General features: G+C 39.0%; 1 protein-coding gene across 3 annotated transcripts in view; it reads left to right on the top strand.

Annotated features, from left to right (window-relative positions):
* Positions 1–1,181: 1,181 nt before the first annotated feature.
* Positions 1,182–17,186, top strand: part of CACHD1 (cache domain containing 1) — a 145,097-nt gene continuing 129,092 nt past the window's right edge. Inside the window, exon 1 of one of the 3 annotated variants that reach the window (XM_039328941.1) lies at positions 1,182–2,636. In XM_039328941.1, coding sequence (XP_039184875.1) covers positions 2,394–2,636 — 243 coding nt within the window. In that variant the 5' untranslated portion in view covers positions 1,182–2,393. Of the gene's footprint in view, positions 2,637–11,937; positions 12,000–17,186 lie in introns of those variants that run through there. The other 2 variants (XM_039328942.1, XM_039328943.1) reach the window with 2 other exon arrangements.

Here is a 17,186-nt window from a genome sequence, read left to right on the forward strand (position 1 = left end):
GCATCATTAGCCACTTCAAACCACTCCAATCCATACATGAAGCAAACTGACACCCACCATGAAGATGAGGCACGACCACAAACGGGAAGCCAAACAACAGCAGTGCAGCTCACCATCTCAAATTCCCCTGCAACTCAGACTAACCTGAGCACAACAAAGCCCCCACCCAAACAGAACACTCCCCCATCCCTCAAAATTGGCCATGCTGATTGGGACTGCTGGGTGTTATATTGCTATTATTAAACAATATCTGCAACCTTTCTACTTTGGGCATTCTGGTGTCATTCAGCAATATCTGAAGGCCACCTGTTCTGAGTTATGAGGCTAATAATATTGGCAGGGTAAGTGGGATCAACAATAGGTTGGATTTTCTATGTTAAAGAAGGGGTTCTCTCTCAAGCAGTAGTGGGTGAATGGTGCTTTTTATTAACTGATCAAAGATTTTGATCAGACTCTGTTGGAGTCACAGTGTTACTCAGCAGTTATCCTCTTTTCTGCACAAAGCTCTCCTTAAGCCAAGAAGTTGCTAACAAAGGAAATCCCAACCTCCTTTCCATTTTACACTGCCAAGGATGGTCTCAATGATTGCTGGTATGGACAATCTTGCCTTTCTATGTCTCTAATACAGAGACAGTGGCATCCTGGTGCTCTCTGAACTAAGTACATTGATGATGTAACCTAGTTTGGTAATGAAATGTCTGCAAGAAAACCACCAAGGACCCCTTGGTTCAACCCTGAGCTATAAACATTATTTTCTATCTATGCAGAGAAAGTTGGCCTTTCCCCGTCTCTCTGTCTCACAATACACAAGACAATAGCATTTCATGAAATCAGCATTCACCAAATTATTTTATCCCATCTCAGTGTGCTTAAAAATGGACCTTTCTGCCTGGTGTCTGTGTCTCAGGCAATTCCTTTATTCCTGCTTCTACTACATTCATTGATAGGAAGCAAATTATTGTGCCCCCAGGCACTTATGAGTAAACTCATTCTCTTAGCATTCTTTCTCTTGGGAAAAACTAGAGGAGCCATTACTGAGCAACAGGTTTTTCCTAAGCTTGCAGTACCTTAAGAATTATCATTTTTATTAAAGCACTTACTTTCATACACTTTATTAGAAGGTTTAATCCGATTGATTAAACAGAATATGTTGTAAATCATTTTCACCAGTTAATCAGGTAATAATGCATTTAATATCTGTTTTACAACCATAATGGGTGTGACCAAGCAGCTGTTTTGAAAATAGTCACTAACCATAGGTAATTATCACTGTCTGCAACTTATACATTTCATTTCCCTCTGGGTTCTCATTTGTTTACTTATTGACTCACTAATTTTACTTTATCTCTCATCTCCCTGTTTTTAAGCTGTGTACACCCCACACACACTTAACCATTTTAACCACTGGATACTGAATCGACACCCGTTTCTGGATCGAAACCACATACTAAGCCATAAACTGACCACAGGGGCTGATCTTGCATAACACGTTGGCTAACATGCGGTGCGACTATGTGAACCTCACCATGTTGCATGAATTTGATGAAGCGCACTGTAATCCGAAGAAGTTTGTAGCACAAGACAATCCACTTCCCCAGTCGTGAAAGTGTGAACAAAATCCTTGCGGGCTTTGCAGCAAAGACCAACGCCGCTGCCGCCCTGGAATTCACTTCATCAAATGCCCGAATGACATCTTAACAAGCCGCTCACTCTCGCCCTGGGCGGAGCAAACGGAGAGGGACTTTAAGAAAAGTTCCCCAAAGGAAGGTGTTAAATGTTCGGTTCAACAGGTGAGGGGAGCTTTTAAGACGCAGTTCTTCAAGCGGCCGGCTGAGGGAAAAGGGAAAGTTTCCAAAAGTCGTGGGGAGAGAAGCAAGCGCGCGAGGCTGTCCCGGCCTCGCCATTCGAATCCACTCATTGTTGTGCAGAAGAGCCGACGCGCAGCTTGGTGGCACCAGACACCTCCCTTTCCCCCTGGCTGACTCCGATCCCGAGCCTTTTTCAGCTCCGGAATTTGCCGCTCTCCGCAATCAGCGCTGTTTTCAATCGGGAGCCGAAACGGAGCGCCCAGTCTCCCTTGCAGCGCGAGCGAGCGAGCGAGCGAGCGCGCGCACCATCCGTCTGCCCGTCTCCGGCGAAGAAGCTTCCCGGGCGCTCGCCTCGAAGTGGCCCAGCCGTTCCCTTGGAAGCAAGCGCGACCGGGGCTCGTGATTGGCGGTCCCCGCATGGAGCTTTCGGCCGCCTCTCCCCGGAGCCCTGAGGCGTAGCAGCCGCCTGCTCCTCCCTCTCTCTGCCTCCCGCCCGCCCTCAGCCCCGCACCGAAGTTTGGGAAGCGTCGGGGAAAGTTTGTGCGCCGCGCTCAGGGCAGGAAAGCAGTCGCCGTCGCCAGCATCATGGCGAGCAGGCCAGCCGGGTCTGAAGAGGCCGCCCGAACAGCTCCCTGCTGCTCCAGCGGCCCGGTTCTCCTCCGGAGAAGGGACGGCGGCGGACAGCGGTCCCTGTGGATCTTCTGCTTGGCACTTTTCTGGAGACTCAGCGCCGCCGACTCGGAGTTTTCCATTCTGGATGAGGCGCAAGTTTTGGCCACTCAGATGAGAAAACTAGCCGCGGAGGAGTTGGGCGTCGTTAATATGCAGGTAGGTAATATTTCCCATTTGCTAATCTCTCCCCCCCCCTTCTTCCTGATTTTCTTTTTCTCCCCCTTTCCTTTTTTCCTCCCCCCCTTCTCTGTTTCCCTCCATCTACTAGAAGTTCTTTCTTTCCCCCTTCCCTATTTTAGTATTGATGCTTCTCCAGATCCTCCGCATTCTCTTAAAATGCCTGTTGGAAGCAGCTTCGGCGCCTCAATTTATAAGAAGCCAGAGGGAATCTCTCGGCTGGAGGTTCTCCCCATTCTTCGATGAGACGGGGGGGGCAGCTGGGAGGGGGGGGAGAGAGGAAAGTTTCTGTATGACCAGAACGTGCGTTTTCTCACGACCGCTTACTGACTTCTGATCCGGGCAGCCTCTCGTACCCTTTCATATGAGAGCATCGATGAATGCTGAAACACGATCTCCTGGATTTACACTGCTGCCTCCTGGACAGAGATACTTTCGGGGGTGGGACGCAAGGGAGAGAAGCTCGCAACTGGGCATTCTGCATACTTTTGGTCTGCCTTCAGAGATTTGGTATAATATGCTACCTTGAAGAGATTAGGTGGAAATCCGAATCCTTTGCACGTAGTTTCGGCTGATTGGAAAACACCCAATTGTCACAAATAACTGAAGGTTTAACTAAGTGTGAAACCAAAATGAGGTTTCGTCCTTTAGTGCTGCTTTTTCCTGCAAACCATTCTATTGACCAAGTTTTCTTCAGAAAGAAAGTTAATGGAAAGCATTAAACTCTGCCTGATCTTTTATCAACATGTTTATTGGGGCTAAATTGTGCTATGGTTGCAATTTCTCTTTTGCACTGCAAGTGCTTAATTATTTTACATATGACTTAAATTTTGCCCTTTGTGGTGGCTGATAAAGAGGTGAGAAAGGAAGGCCTTGTTTTGGAAAAAATATTCTCACTTTAGTGAGAAGGAGGAGAGATGGCAAGTAGGGGTAAATACAAAATGTCGGGATTATAAATGAAAATAGACTTCAGATAGACATAATTTACTTTCCTAATTTAAGGATTTAAGTTAGCAAGTTCATTTGTTTCCTGCAAAAACTCATTCTTAACCCTGGATAATTTGCTCCAGTTCAGAGGGAACCAGATGATTAGTAATTATGGCCTATTTCTGCCTTTGTGGCTGCATATTAATGACAATTTGAGTATTGTCCTTGCTGCAAAGGAGGCTAATAGCTGTGTTACTGCCACCAAGGGCCAGCCCAGCTCCCTGGACAAAAGGTGAAATTGGATCCCCAACACCCTGCAAATGCAAGTAGTCAGTGGCAAAGGCAGTTTTTAAAGCTTCCTTGATTGAAAAGGAAACACTTCTATGGAAGCAGCAGGGGTCTGTGCCCAAATGGCTCTTTATCTTCTTCAAACCCTCTCCCTTCCATTATCTTTTGAAATATTTTTGTTTCGCTTCCCTCCTGGGGCTCAGCCTTTGTCAGTTCTTCTCTTCCTGGCCTTTATAGTAAGAAGCCATACATTAAAATGACTTCGCTTAACAAGGTAGATAGTAGTAAATTATTGATACACTGAACTATGGAGAATTCACAAGTCACTTCTTGCAAGAGCCTTCTTGCAAGAGCCGAAAGATATGTTTCTCCCTCTAAGAAGCCTATGTATACTCTGTGGTCTCTTGCAAATCTGTTAAGGATTATTGCAGGTTTTTGTTTTTATGTGAGTGCACTGTGTAGTGAAACTGGATCTCTTCATTTTTAAGAACTTTGCATATCTTTGGGTATGTATGAAACTTTTTTTAATCCAATCAAGGTGTATTAACCACATACACATTGATTATACGAGTGCTTTCAAATGTGTAATTTAATCATATTTAGCTAATAAAATGCCTGTCTTTAGGAACTGCAGCTTTAGGAACTGCAAACGCCAACTATAGCCTACTATTGGTAAGGGAAAAGTTTAAAAATGCCTTCAATAGATTAAAGCAGTTTTATTAATATATTTTGTTCATTTTAGAGAAACCTATTTGTGTTATAAATGCTTCTGTTTGAAATGAAGGCTGTGATTTCTGAAATAGAAACTGTGTTAATTTAGAAAGCTGTTAATTTAGACTCCTGGTAATAAGTAGGCAAATATTCTTGTTATATTGAAAATCTGCAGTCGTAACAATGGCATATGATAGGATTGCCCTGTAGTCCTAAGTGTTGTCAGGTGTCCTATAATTGGAATAGATATAGAAGAATAGACATTTATGAGTTTGCTCTGAGTTGCTGGAGCAGCATAGAAGAAAACCTGAAATGATGGCTGGGATAATCGAGGTAAAAAGAATGATAAGGATGAGATTTAGAATAGATTAAATTGTGGTATAGGTGAAATAAAATAAGATTACATGATGATGGGTAGTACCGAAGAAACAAATACCGTATATTGTAGATATTTTGGATCTGACCCTGAATATTTAGTAGGGATACAGCTAATTAGGGAAGTTAAAGGTCTGAAGGTAATTGTAGAAATTTAAAAAAAAAGGAGAGTACTCTATGTGACATAAGCAGAAGATGAAAATAGAAAAGTAGGTAGCCACTCCCAAGTTCATGAGACCAATGACAGGATCTATAGCTGAATTAATATGAAAGGCATAGTGGTGTTTATTCCAACTCTGAAAACCATGTTTTGATCTATTGTGAAATTTTGGCCCCGAGGTAAGCTGAAATATCAGGATCTGGGGAAGTATACTAAGAGATTGACTTGATAAAATTTGCATGTATGGGAATTATACAAGATTGCCTATGAGAAATATGAGGGGGAGAAAATGTTTTCCATTCTCTCATTAATAGATGAAGAATAATGGCCAAATCTCTCCTGGAAAGGTGAGAGGTAAAATCAAGGGAAATTTTTGTGCCAGATGTGATATGTCCATGATGTGAACATGTCTATAAAAGCAAATGCTGCAAGATGCAGAACGCTTTTTAGAAATTAGGCCGAACTCTCTGCCTAGATTATGGCTGTCAAAATGGTTGTTTTTTCCCCCTTTGTGTTTAATGCAGTATTCCAATTCTAAAACCAGAAATTATGAGAAGCGTAGTATTTTTTGTGAGAATAACATATTTTCTTCAGATGATAAGGATTCACATACTTATATAGTGGAAAATATTCACATTTATTGCATAGGAAGTTAAGGTTGGGACAGGAATATATTATCCTAAATAGTAAGCTGCAATTAAGCTTTGTTTATGTTTTCATGGCACTATAATTAATGCTTTGATCAAGTTTATTGGTATAACTAGCTACTTTTAGATTTTGCATGCCTCATGCTTTCTTTTTGATTAAAGTTTCTAAAATAAAGCTTTTATGGTTGGTATAATAGAATGTAAAATGTATTCCATATTTTGATACATGTTTACAACTTAATTGTTAATTGAGGTTTACAAACCAGACATCTTAATAATATAGGATTCTTAATTTGGTACAAAATAATGCTTGTAATTTACACACACACACACACACACACACACACACACACACACATACACACACACACAGAGAGAGAGAGATTTGTCATATAATATAAAATGCCAACATTTTACTTCATTCTTCCTGTTGAAAAAGTTTGTACAACATTCAGTGCATGGCTTAGCATTGACAATAGATATTGCTCATAGGCTTGTGCCAAATAATGTGGCGAAACATGGCTTGTCATATGTAAAAAAAATGTCTGCAACTTTTAACTTGGATGGCTGCTTAAAGCCCCCCTCCCCCAACTTTAAAAGTAGCAATTCTTGTTGCTGAAATACAGTGTGTAATTTGCACTTTGCAAAAGTTTGGTTCATCTGGACATATACTTAGAGGACACATGGGAGCATTTTGCAGTAATGATAAGAATATTTGTTTCTTGAAACTCAGTGACATATAATTATGTACATTTACCTGGAATGAGTCCCATTGAATTAAGAAAGGCTGACTTCAAAGTAAACATGCATAAGGCCAGGTGGGTTAACTAATATGCTGGCTTAAACATTTGCATGCTTCACACTTACCTCTAGATTTTTTAGTGGAAGGTATGCATGGTTTAACTTGAAAGGCATTGAATTGGTATTGGATGATAACCAAAGCAATTCATTTCTCATTCATATATATATTAAATGCTGTCTGTTCAGAATAATAACCACATATGTGATACCATAGGAAACATTATACATAGGTGTGCTGTGTGAGAGGCAGGTATATCTGCTGATTCCTTTTTCTAAATAATGAAAAGTAGCTTCAGCTGACTCCCAGCTTGATTTCAAAAAAACTAGATGGGTCATTCTTTTCATCCTATGTGTTCTGCTTAGAACGTGACCTGCTTTTTTAACACCTTTGCTTCTCCCTCAGACTGGGGGTCACCTGTAACCTTTTTTATTTGTGTATATTTTTAAAGATCTGGAGGCTGTTTTCTTTGTATTTGTTTTTAAATTGATCCAACTAGTTCACATGCCAATCTTGGAATTATCTATAAAATAGAAGAACAGAATTTGCTGACAAGATGGATCAGCAGCATACACAAAGGTCACGCTTCGTGTCAATATTGTAAGAATTGATCATTTCATGTTGATTTAATCCTGCTATTTGTTTGGGATGAAAATCATCTCTTAAAATCATTGTTAAAATATACGCAGCCTTGAAAATAATTGCATTGACACTCAGGCTAGAACAATTCACTTCTTTGGATTCATATTGTACATCTTTTGTTCACGGCAAGGACTGCAGTGGCCAGCAAATCTCTTGTTGCATAGGCAGGAAAATGAGGCCAATGAATATTCCGATACTTCTATTATAAAACTTGTGTCAGGAGTTTCCATTTGAGTGTCGTCATGAGAAATGGGGTGGGATTACTGTAATTCTGAGCTGTTCCCCTGTCTCTTTGGCACAAGATGTCATTGGGATTAAATCATGTGGTATGAAACAAGGCTATGTTCTGTTCTGCTAATCTGCTTGTCTAGTGAGATGATTCCTGAATAGTCACATAATAAAATACTGGTTAGGGTTGATATTGATTGAAGCAGCATATAAATCCAGTAAATAAATATATATAAAATGGATCTTCCTGAGGATCACTAATTGATTAAAACCATCTCGACTTGAGACAAGACAGGCAGCAAATAAACTGTATAAATGAAGTAAAGAAATAAATAAGATTAAATGAATACATCACACAATGAAAGGATGTCAAGTAGGTGGTTCTTTGGGTTTATGCTTAGCTGTATTGGCTTGACAGGCATAGGATCAGCAGGCATGAGAAGCAATGCAAGAATATATAGGCTTTTGGTTTGACTCTATAGATGTTTTTTTCCCTATATCAGTGGTTCTCAACCTGTGGGTCGGGACCCCATTTGGGGTCGAACGATCATTTCACGGGGGTCGCCAAACAACACAGTCCGCCATTTTTCCCCCCTTTTCCTTAGCTGTGCTACTCCCTTTTATTCTATTGGCTTTTAAAAGCCAATAGAATAGACTCTCTTGAATAGAGTCTAATTGTATTGGCTTTCAAAAGTCAATAGGAATTGTCCAGGCTGTCTCTGCCCTGCTGAGCCTGCCAAAAGTCCCATTCTGCAAACGGTGCTGCACCAGTTGAGTAGTCCTCGACTTACGACCGGTTGAATAGTCCTCGACTTATGACCGGTTGGGGGTCGCGGCATTAAAAAGGTTGAGAACCACTGCCCTATATTAACCAAATAGGGTACGCATCTCATAGAACTGCTGCAAAAATGTTTAGTGGGTTCCATTATGTGTATTTAGCTATACCTCCTTTTCCTATTACACTTGTGTGCCTTTCCCAGCCCTTAATAAGTTTTTAATGTTGCCTAGATTACATTAGAAAGGGAAAGTTTGAAGTAGTAGTACAGTATTCCATACTAACAGTATAGCGTAAACTGCTTCAGATTTCTACTTAATGAATCAGAAATAGATTTGACATATACAAGGGTCAGCAGTTCATTTCAAAGTTGGGAGTACCTAGTAACAGGATAAAGTATTTTGCTGGCTGGGGATTTAGTTAGTGTAGTAAGAATTGTTAGGTTGCCAAAAGGTGTCAACACTTTTTGACATAGTGCTGCTTTTAACATTTGTATATACTGTATATTTGGCTTGAAGGGGTTCTGTTATACATTCTACATTCATTGTATTTCTAGCCAAAGCCTTATGCATTGATATTTACATTATTATTTTAACGTTAATAAAGCTGAAAGAAATATAAGAAGAGAACATTTCTGTTTCTTGTTCATTTCTTTTAGCAGTACTTGGACTATCTGTTGGCCTAAGTAAAATTATTATAGTTTATCCCAAACTATGAGAGGCAAAAGTGAACAAATGAATATTGCTGTAATCCCACAATAGCTAAGTATATAACTACAATTAAAAATTACTCAAGTTAGGTATTGTATGGTTTTAGCTTTAATTAGCTTTAAATATATTTTTTTAAAACTTTACAATCTTGGGGGGCCGCATTACTAGCTGTCCATGGCCTCATGTGGCCCATGAGCTGCGAGTTGGACACTGCTGGATTAGGATATAAGCATATGAAGGATTGATATAGCCAGCAACTCAGCAGTTAGTAGAATTCTTTGCAATTGGGTAGCTGTTATAAAGCCCTATGAATAGGTGGCTTCTTTGCCTGGAAATTAGGGAGGCTGGCTGCTTTGGATGTACTGATGGCATGTAAGCTTAGGGTTACCATTTTCCAGCTTGAACTGGCTTCTGAATATAGCTTACTGGGCACTGTAGTAAGCCTTGCATTGATAGCTAACAATAACAACAACAACAATGTAGGAAGGGATCTTGGAGGTCATCTAGTTGAACCCCTGGCTCAGGCTTGTTCTAAAAGACCTGCTCTGGCTGCCGGTTTGTTGTCAAATCACATTAAAGTTACGTGTTGTGACAAAGGCCAGGATAAACCTGCTTTCTTTTGTTCCTGTGCATCAACTTAGATTCTAGTGAGGATGCCCTCTTGGGTGGGTGGTTAGCTATGTGATAGCCCAAATTATAGCATACCTGATACAACCATTCTACAGGTAGCCGTGCCACTGTTGCAGCATCTCTTATGATCAAAATTCAGATACTTGACAACTGTCCCAGGGTCATGTGATCACCATTTGTAACCTTCCCAGCTGGCTTCCAACAAGCTAAGTTAATTTGGAAGCCAGATTCACTGAATACCTACATGATTCACTTAAAGTGGCAAACATACATAATACTCCTTATTTTGTTATTTTATATCTTGTTATTATTTTATTTTATTTTATATTTTATTTTATTTGTATCTCACCTTTGTTATTTTTATAAATAACCCAAGATGGTGAACATATCTAACATATTTTCCTCCTATTTTTTCCACAACAAGAACCAGTGAGGTAGGTTGAGCCAGTCACTTTCTCTCAGCCCTAGGTAGCTGGCAATGGTAAACCTCTTCTGAAAAATGCTGCCCAGAAAACTTCAGGTGATCTCTGAGAATTGGCCATATTTAAATGAACAACAACAAAAAAATACTCTATGACAATCTATGGCAGTGGTTCTCAACCTTTTTAATGCCGCGACCCCCCAACCGGTCGTAAGTCGAGGACTACTCAACCGGTCATAAGTCGAAGACTATTCAACTGGTGCAGCACCGTTTGCAGAATGGGACTTTTGGCGGTCTCAGCAGGGCAGAGACAACATGGACAATTCCTATTGGCTTTTGAAAGCCAATAGAATTAGACTCTATTCAAGAGAGTCTATTCTATTGGCTTTCAAAAGCCAATAGAATAAAAGGGAGTAGCACAGCTAAGGAAAAGGGGGAAAAAATGGCGGACTGCATTGTTTGGCGACCCCCGTGAAATGGTCGTTCGACCCCAAATGGGGTCCCGACCCACAGGTTGAGAACCACTGATCTATGGAGATTCCCAGTCATCCAGGTCATAGTTATCCAAAAAGTACTTTTTCACAAGGCAACTGGACTTTCTTGTTTTTTTCTTTGAAGACGTTTCGCTTCTCATCCCTCATTGATTTTGCTTGTCAGAAATCAACTGGGAAGATTACAAATGGAGATCATGTGGTCCCTGGGATTAATTGTCATAAATACAGTTGGTTGCTAAGCTCCCAAATTTTGTTACGTGAGCATAGGGACGCTGTGATAGTTAAGTGTAAGAACCAGTTGTGAAACATGCTTTTAGTGCCATCCTAACTTTGAATGGTCATTAAATGAATGATTGTAAGTCAAGGACTATCTGCATAGGAATTACGAAACAAATGATGGTATTATAAAGAAATTTAAAATTAATTTTATGAACATATCATCTGCTTGGGACTTTTGCTGGGTGCTCGTGGGGGATAAGGAGGGGCGCCTGATAACACATGAATTGCGACATGATCATCCAAATTATGTGATTTGTGTGCTGACATCATTATGTAGTTTCATATTATGTAATCTCATAATTACAAGCTACATGGTGCAATTATGTAGTGTAGAAGTCATTTTGACATCATCATGGCTTGAAAGACGGGGCTGTGAATCATGAATTATTTGTCAATATATAAATATTTATTATATTAATGCTTTAGATTGAATAAATCCTGAATTAAATTTTTACTGAATAAATTAAATTTTGGAGTATACTTGGATTACGTTAGTTTTCAGATATTTAACCTCAAGTGAAATAGGCCAGCTTAATAAGTCACAGCTTTTTTTTCTTTGTAGCTTCTGGTTGCTTAGAATCCCCCCCCCTTTTTTTTTAATCAGTCGGATATTTAAAGAAACCAAAAGCAACCCAAAGCATTACAACTGATAAATCTGTATGGAACCATTTTTCTTACAAAAACAGTGTGCAGTGCAGTAATTAGAATTGAAGGAGCCAAATAAAAAATCCTGGTTTAGATGATTGTGCGTTGGTTCGGTTCCAACCATAACAGCCTTTTTAAAATGCTCCAAGACTGCCCCAAGTCTACAACAATTTTTCATCCTATTCCTCTACCACTTTCTTTCTTCTTTTTTTTAAAAAAATAGCCAAACATTTTGGAAAGATGGAACAAGGTCCTGGTGAAAAAGCAATTAATATTTTTATGCTTAGGAGAACAAATCTGAATTTTTAATTAGGCTGTAGTTGTTTCTTTGGAGCGTCAGGGCATCATTAGAGATGTAAGTCATGTTGCATTAGCTGAGAATGACATTTCACTTCAAACACAGAGAATGCAGCTGTCCTGCTCTGATAAAAGTTGCCAAATGTGGTGTAGCAAGGTGGATTCGTTGATAATTAGCTGTCCCATTTCACTTGCTGTGTTGAAGGACCCTGCTGGTCATGTACCAAAAAAAGAGAGAGAGAAAGAGAGAAAAAAGAGTTATTAATTGGGAGAAAATCCAAAAGCTTCACTCCAGCTATTGCAGGGCTGATAAGGTATTTTGTTAAGAAAGCATATATATGTAATAAGTAGTGTGTTAGGTGCAGCTTCTTAAGAAGATATTTACGTATTAATTTAGTCATCTGGAAAGAATACAGGCTGTAATGATCCCTTCTTGAATATCAAAAGAATAGCTTTGGCCCAAGCAGTCTCAACAAATTGGGCTAGCAGATACCCATAGTCTAATATATCTGAATGAAAAATGTGTTTCATATGTATTGCACACATTCTTGGGTCTATTGTATGAGGAGGAAAAAGATCTCAGGGTAGTGCAGTGATTAGGGACTGGAAACAAGGATATCTTGGTTTAAAAGCAGTTTTACTGGATGACCTCACAGGTAGATGATCCTGATCCTTCGGAGTTATGATGGGGGACTTCTCACTGTTCCTCTTAGTCCCGTTGTGTTAATAACCCCACAGTCACAAGATCGCAATTCAGGCACTTGGCAACTAGATAGCAATTATGATGGCTGTGATCCCGCACTCACCATTTGTGACTTATCTTGCTGAATTCCAACAAAGTCAATGGGGCTGTTAGCAGGAGGTGGCAAATGGTATTGTATGACCTCACACTTAACAATGTGGGATTTTTAGGACTGTAACCTAAACTGCTGTTTTAAGTTGGCAGGATAATATGCCATTGTGATTTATAACTTCATCTCTTACCGATGGAGTTGCCTGTTTCAGTTACCATTGTTAAGCAAGGACTATTTAACTACTTATACAATGATTGCTAACCTAGAGTAGGAAACGTGCATGTAGTCTATGCAACATATTTCCCCCCCCCCCGCTGCCCCAAACCTAGTCCTTGAGGTCAAGCTGTAGCAATTTAGCAATACAATGTTTTAATTTTAGGGGCTCAGTTTGTTTTGCTCCCTCCCCCATCAGAATTATGGTATTGGGAGTGGAAAAGATGTGTAAGTTGGAGATGAAAAGTGAAGCAGATGGGATCTGATCAATATTGGATGGGAGAGTATCAGAAAATACCAGGGCTGTAGACAGGGCCTAATGCCCTTCAGTTTTTAGTTACAATGTAGTTTCTTATAAGTTTGAAATGATCCTTAAGATATAGCAAGGAATTGATTATTCTGTCTTCTTTTTACTTTCAGTTTAAAAATGTAGGTTAAGATCAATAAAATCATTAAGGACAAACATTAACTTAAAGTTTTGTCTGACAACTTTCTTCAGTTTAAGTATACATCATTGTATACTGATCTTTTTTGAGGCAACATGTTAACTGTCAGTAATAGATAGGCACTAGACCAAATCTAGTTTTTATATGATCCTTTAATTATTACCTGAAAAAGAAAAAGTAGTATTAATTGCAAGAGACTGTCTTCATTTTGACTGAAAGCATTTTTTTCTCACAAAGATCTTGTATAGATTTAGAGTCAAATTAAAACAGAATTGCTTGCCAACTAGAGGGAAAAAATCCCCTGCATTTTAAGTAAAGAATTACGCTGTGGATCGCTTATGAGCATGTCAAAACATCAGTACAATTTGAAATTTCGTTCTAATACATGTTTGCAGTAAAACCCTTCTACGCTTATGAAAAAAAAGTTAATATCTTTTCTGTGTTTCTCCTTGAAAAATAACAAATTTTGTGATATAGTTGAGAGGAAAATAGCTTGCTCTAAATCAGTGGTTCTCAACCTTTCTAATGCCGTGACCCCATAATACAGTTCTCCATGTTGTGGTGACCCCCAAGTGGGTGTGGCCACCAATAAGAGGGAGTAGGACAGCTAGGGAAAAGGGGAAAAAATGGCGGACAGCATGGTTTGGCGACCCCCGTGAAATGGTCATTCGACCCCAAATGGGGTCCCGACCCACAGGTTGAGAACCACTGCTCTAAATCCAGATATTGCAATATTCAAGTACTTTAAGGGAGCCTTCACCAGTCATCAATATAGCAACTCCCAGGTGTAACATTAAACTATCTTCATACTAACCCCATCAGTAAAATTAAAACTGTCACTAGTCTTAAACAAGACTGGTCAGAAAACAGGGGATGTGCATCAATAAGAAAATGAAATGGGTGTAGGGTTTCCTGCCTGAGCAGGGGGTTGGACTCGATGACCTCCAAGGTCCCCTCCAACTTTATTATTATGGATCATCGCACAGTCAGCCAGATGTTCAGACTGGATTTGGCATTTTGTCTACCTATCGCGTCCTTACCCCGGACCTGGGATAGGCAGATGTGGATGTTTGATGGTATTACAGATATCGTCGCAGGATGGAAGCAGTTCCCAATAAGGCCGCCTTTTGCAATTGACTAATAGCGAATTTGTCAATGCCAATGGTGTTCAAGTGGTGCTCCAGTTGTTTTGGGATTGCACCCAAGGAGCCTATTACTATTGGTACTACCCTTGCTTGCTTTTGCCACATTATTATTATTATTATTATTATTATTATTATTATTATTATTATTATTGCTTATCCAAGTAGCTTTTTCAGATTGAAGGTTCTGGGATAAGCAGCAAAAGGTTTCAAACCAAAAAGAAAAAAGAAAAAGAAAAGTCCAGTTGCTATGTCTCAACTTCTAAACAACTCTACCTGAATGAATGAAAATCTTCATGGATGCCTTCCTATAACATACTTTGTAACCCTTACTAGCATAGATGGAGCTTTTCTACAGAAAAACTGTTAATATTTCTTATGGAAAATATGTGAACGTTTAGATACTATACATTCTTAACTCTCTTAAAAATCAAAAATAAATATATTTTCCTTCCTCTTTTTATATCTAGTCTAGTTGATATTATAATCCACTTTCCTGGTTCAGGGAAGAAATGGACTTAATAGAAATAGCAAATGCCAATATGACAGAGGACTTGCAAAGAGGAGCATGTAGATCTGATACTTGTATTTGAGGAAGTACTGCTTTTATGAAAGTATTTTGAACTAACCCCAAAATACAGGTAGTCCTCCACTTATAGCCACAATTGAACCCAAAATTTCTGTTGCTGAGACAAATGTTGAGTGAGTTTTGCCCCATTTTACAATCTTTTTTTGCCCAGTTGTTAAGTGAACCACTGCAGATGTTAAGTTAGTAACACATTTGTTAAGTGAATCCAGCTTCCCCATTGACTTTACTTGTCAGAAGGTCGCAAAAGGTGATCACTGCAGTTGTCATAAAATATGAATCAATTGCCAAGCATCTGAATTTTGATCATGTGACCATGGGGATGCTGCAATGGTTGTAAGTGTGAAAAATGGTCATAAGTCACTTTTTTCAGTGCCACTGTAACTTTGAAGGTCGCTAAATGAATTGTTAAGTCGAGGACTACCTGAATGCAGGCTTGATTATTATGAGTATGTATTATGAGTATGTATTGGGAAAATGTAGCTTGTGCCTGGGATCTCTCAAATGTTTGCTGTCTAAGTTTGCTTGCTTTAATTAATTAATTAATTTTTATCCCACCTTTATTATTTTTGCAAATAACTCAAGGGTGGTGAACATACCTAATATGACTGGCTCAAAGTCATCCAGCTGGCTTTCATGACTAAGGCAGGATTTGAACTCATGGTTTCACTATTTCTAGCCTGGTGCACTAACCACTAGACCAGGGGTAGGCAACCTTGGCTCTTTTATGACTCATAGACTTCAACTTCCAGAATTCCTGAGCCAACATGGGTCAGCTTGGAAATCTCTCCCTTTCCCCTCAGTATGGTTGGCTCAGGAATTCTGGGAGTTGAAGTCCACAAGTCATAAAAGAGCCAAGGTTGCCTACCCCTGCACTAGATCAAACTCTCTCTCATTATTCTGTATACTTTTACTGTGCCAAACTTCATTTTGCTAAACTTTTCAAAGCATAAATGGTTTGCAACAGATTGTAGCCTAAAGATTTCATTTTAGTTATGAAATAACTTTTCATAATTCCTTTGAGTGCCATTTTGCCCATAGTGTTATGAATTTCTGTATTGTAATATGGTGTTTTGGTTTGGGACAAGATAGAACTTGAGTGAATGCTGATATGATATTCACATTGAAATAGTACTATATTTCAACATTGTCAGTATAGGATTGAAAATGTACGTACAATGTGTATATGTGCAGCAATATACATATGACAGTCTTACATGTTGCCCACAAAATTCCAAAATTAACTTTAAAAATAATAGACAGTTTTATAAAGATTGGAAAATCCCAGGCCATTTGTGAGATTTTAGAGTAAGTTTATAGATATTTTGCAAGACTTGAGAATTTCATGGAACTTTTTAAAAAATACATTAGCACTGTCTCGATTGTGTAGTGGTGTTTACCCCCTGAAAAAGTTGCCTGTTCTAATTTTAAATATAAATACTAAGAAGAATTGCAGTGCATTTGTTATAAAATGATTTTTATTTTTTTCCCCAATTATATTTACTAAATCAAAACAACTACAAACAGCCAGGAGTCAAGAAAAACAATTGTCAGTGATTTGCTGTTTTCTTTCCGATTATAGAAGTCAGCCAAACTTTTATTTTCAACCTTACGAGGTGAGGCATCCAAGTTACACAAAATGCATTAGTATAATGAACTCTGATCGATTAAAAATGAGTAAGATTAGCATTGTTCTTTTGTATTTTTTTTGTACTTGTCTTGATGTAATTTGTTTGCAAATGAGTCGAAAGATTTATAGTATAGGAAATATTTAGTATACATTGCAGGAAAGGGCTTTCTACAACTCACGTGGAAATCAAGCTATTCTGTTCACTAGTAAAATACAAGTAACTCCACCCACCAGTTTGGCTGCTATTTAGTGCAAAATAGTAGGTCTTAGTTTATCTTTCTTACGAATTTAGCTCCTGCTCAACATTATCCCTTAATAACTTCAAATACTAACATTCTAATTAATGTCTCGATCATATTAATATAACATATGAGAAGTATTAAGAAGCTAAAATCCTGTACATGTCTAATAATAAACACAGTTGAAACATTTGGGCTGAAACAGCTTCGTTTTCTCATGGGCACGCCTCATAAGTTTTGTATTCCTTGCCCCTTTGTGTTGAAGCCAAAATCTTGATCTTGTGGGTGATCCAGTGTTTGTTGCTCATAATCTCTTTATAAAATGTGTGAGCATGAAGGGGATGTTTTAAATAGATATACTGCCTGGATGAAAGAATGCTTTGTGCAGGAAAGCATTGTCCAGTTGTGGATCTCGTCACAGTTCCTGTGGAGCTTCCCAAGTCCTTCTGAC

The sequence above is a fragment of the Crotalus tigris genome, unplaced genomic scaffold (genome assembly GCF_016545835.1).
Source record: "Crotalus tigris isolate CLP2741 ecotype Arizona unplaced genomic scaffold, ASM1654583v1 scf7180000024385.1074895, whole genome shotgun sequence".
Classification (NCBI taxonomy): domain Eukaryota; kingdom Metazoa; phylum Chordata; class Lepidosauria; order Squamata; family Viperidae; genus Crotalus; species Crotalus tigris.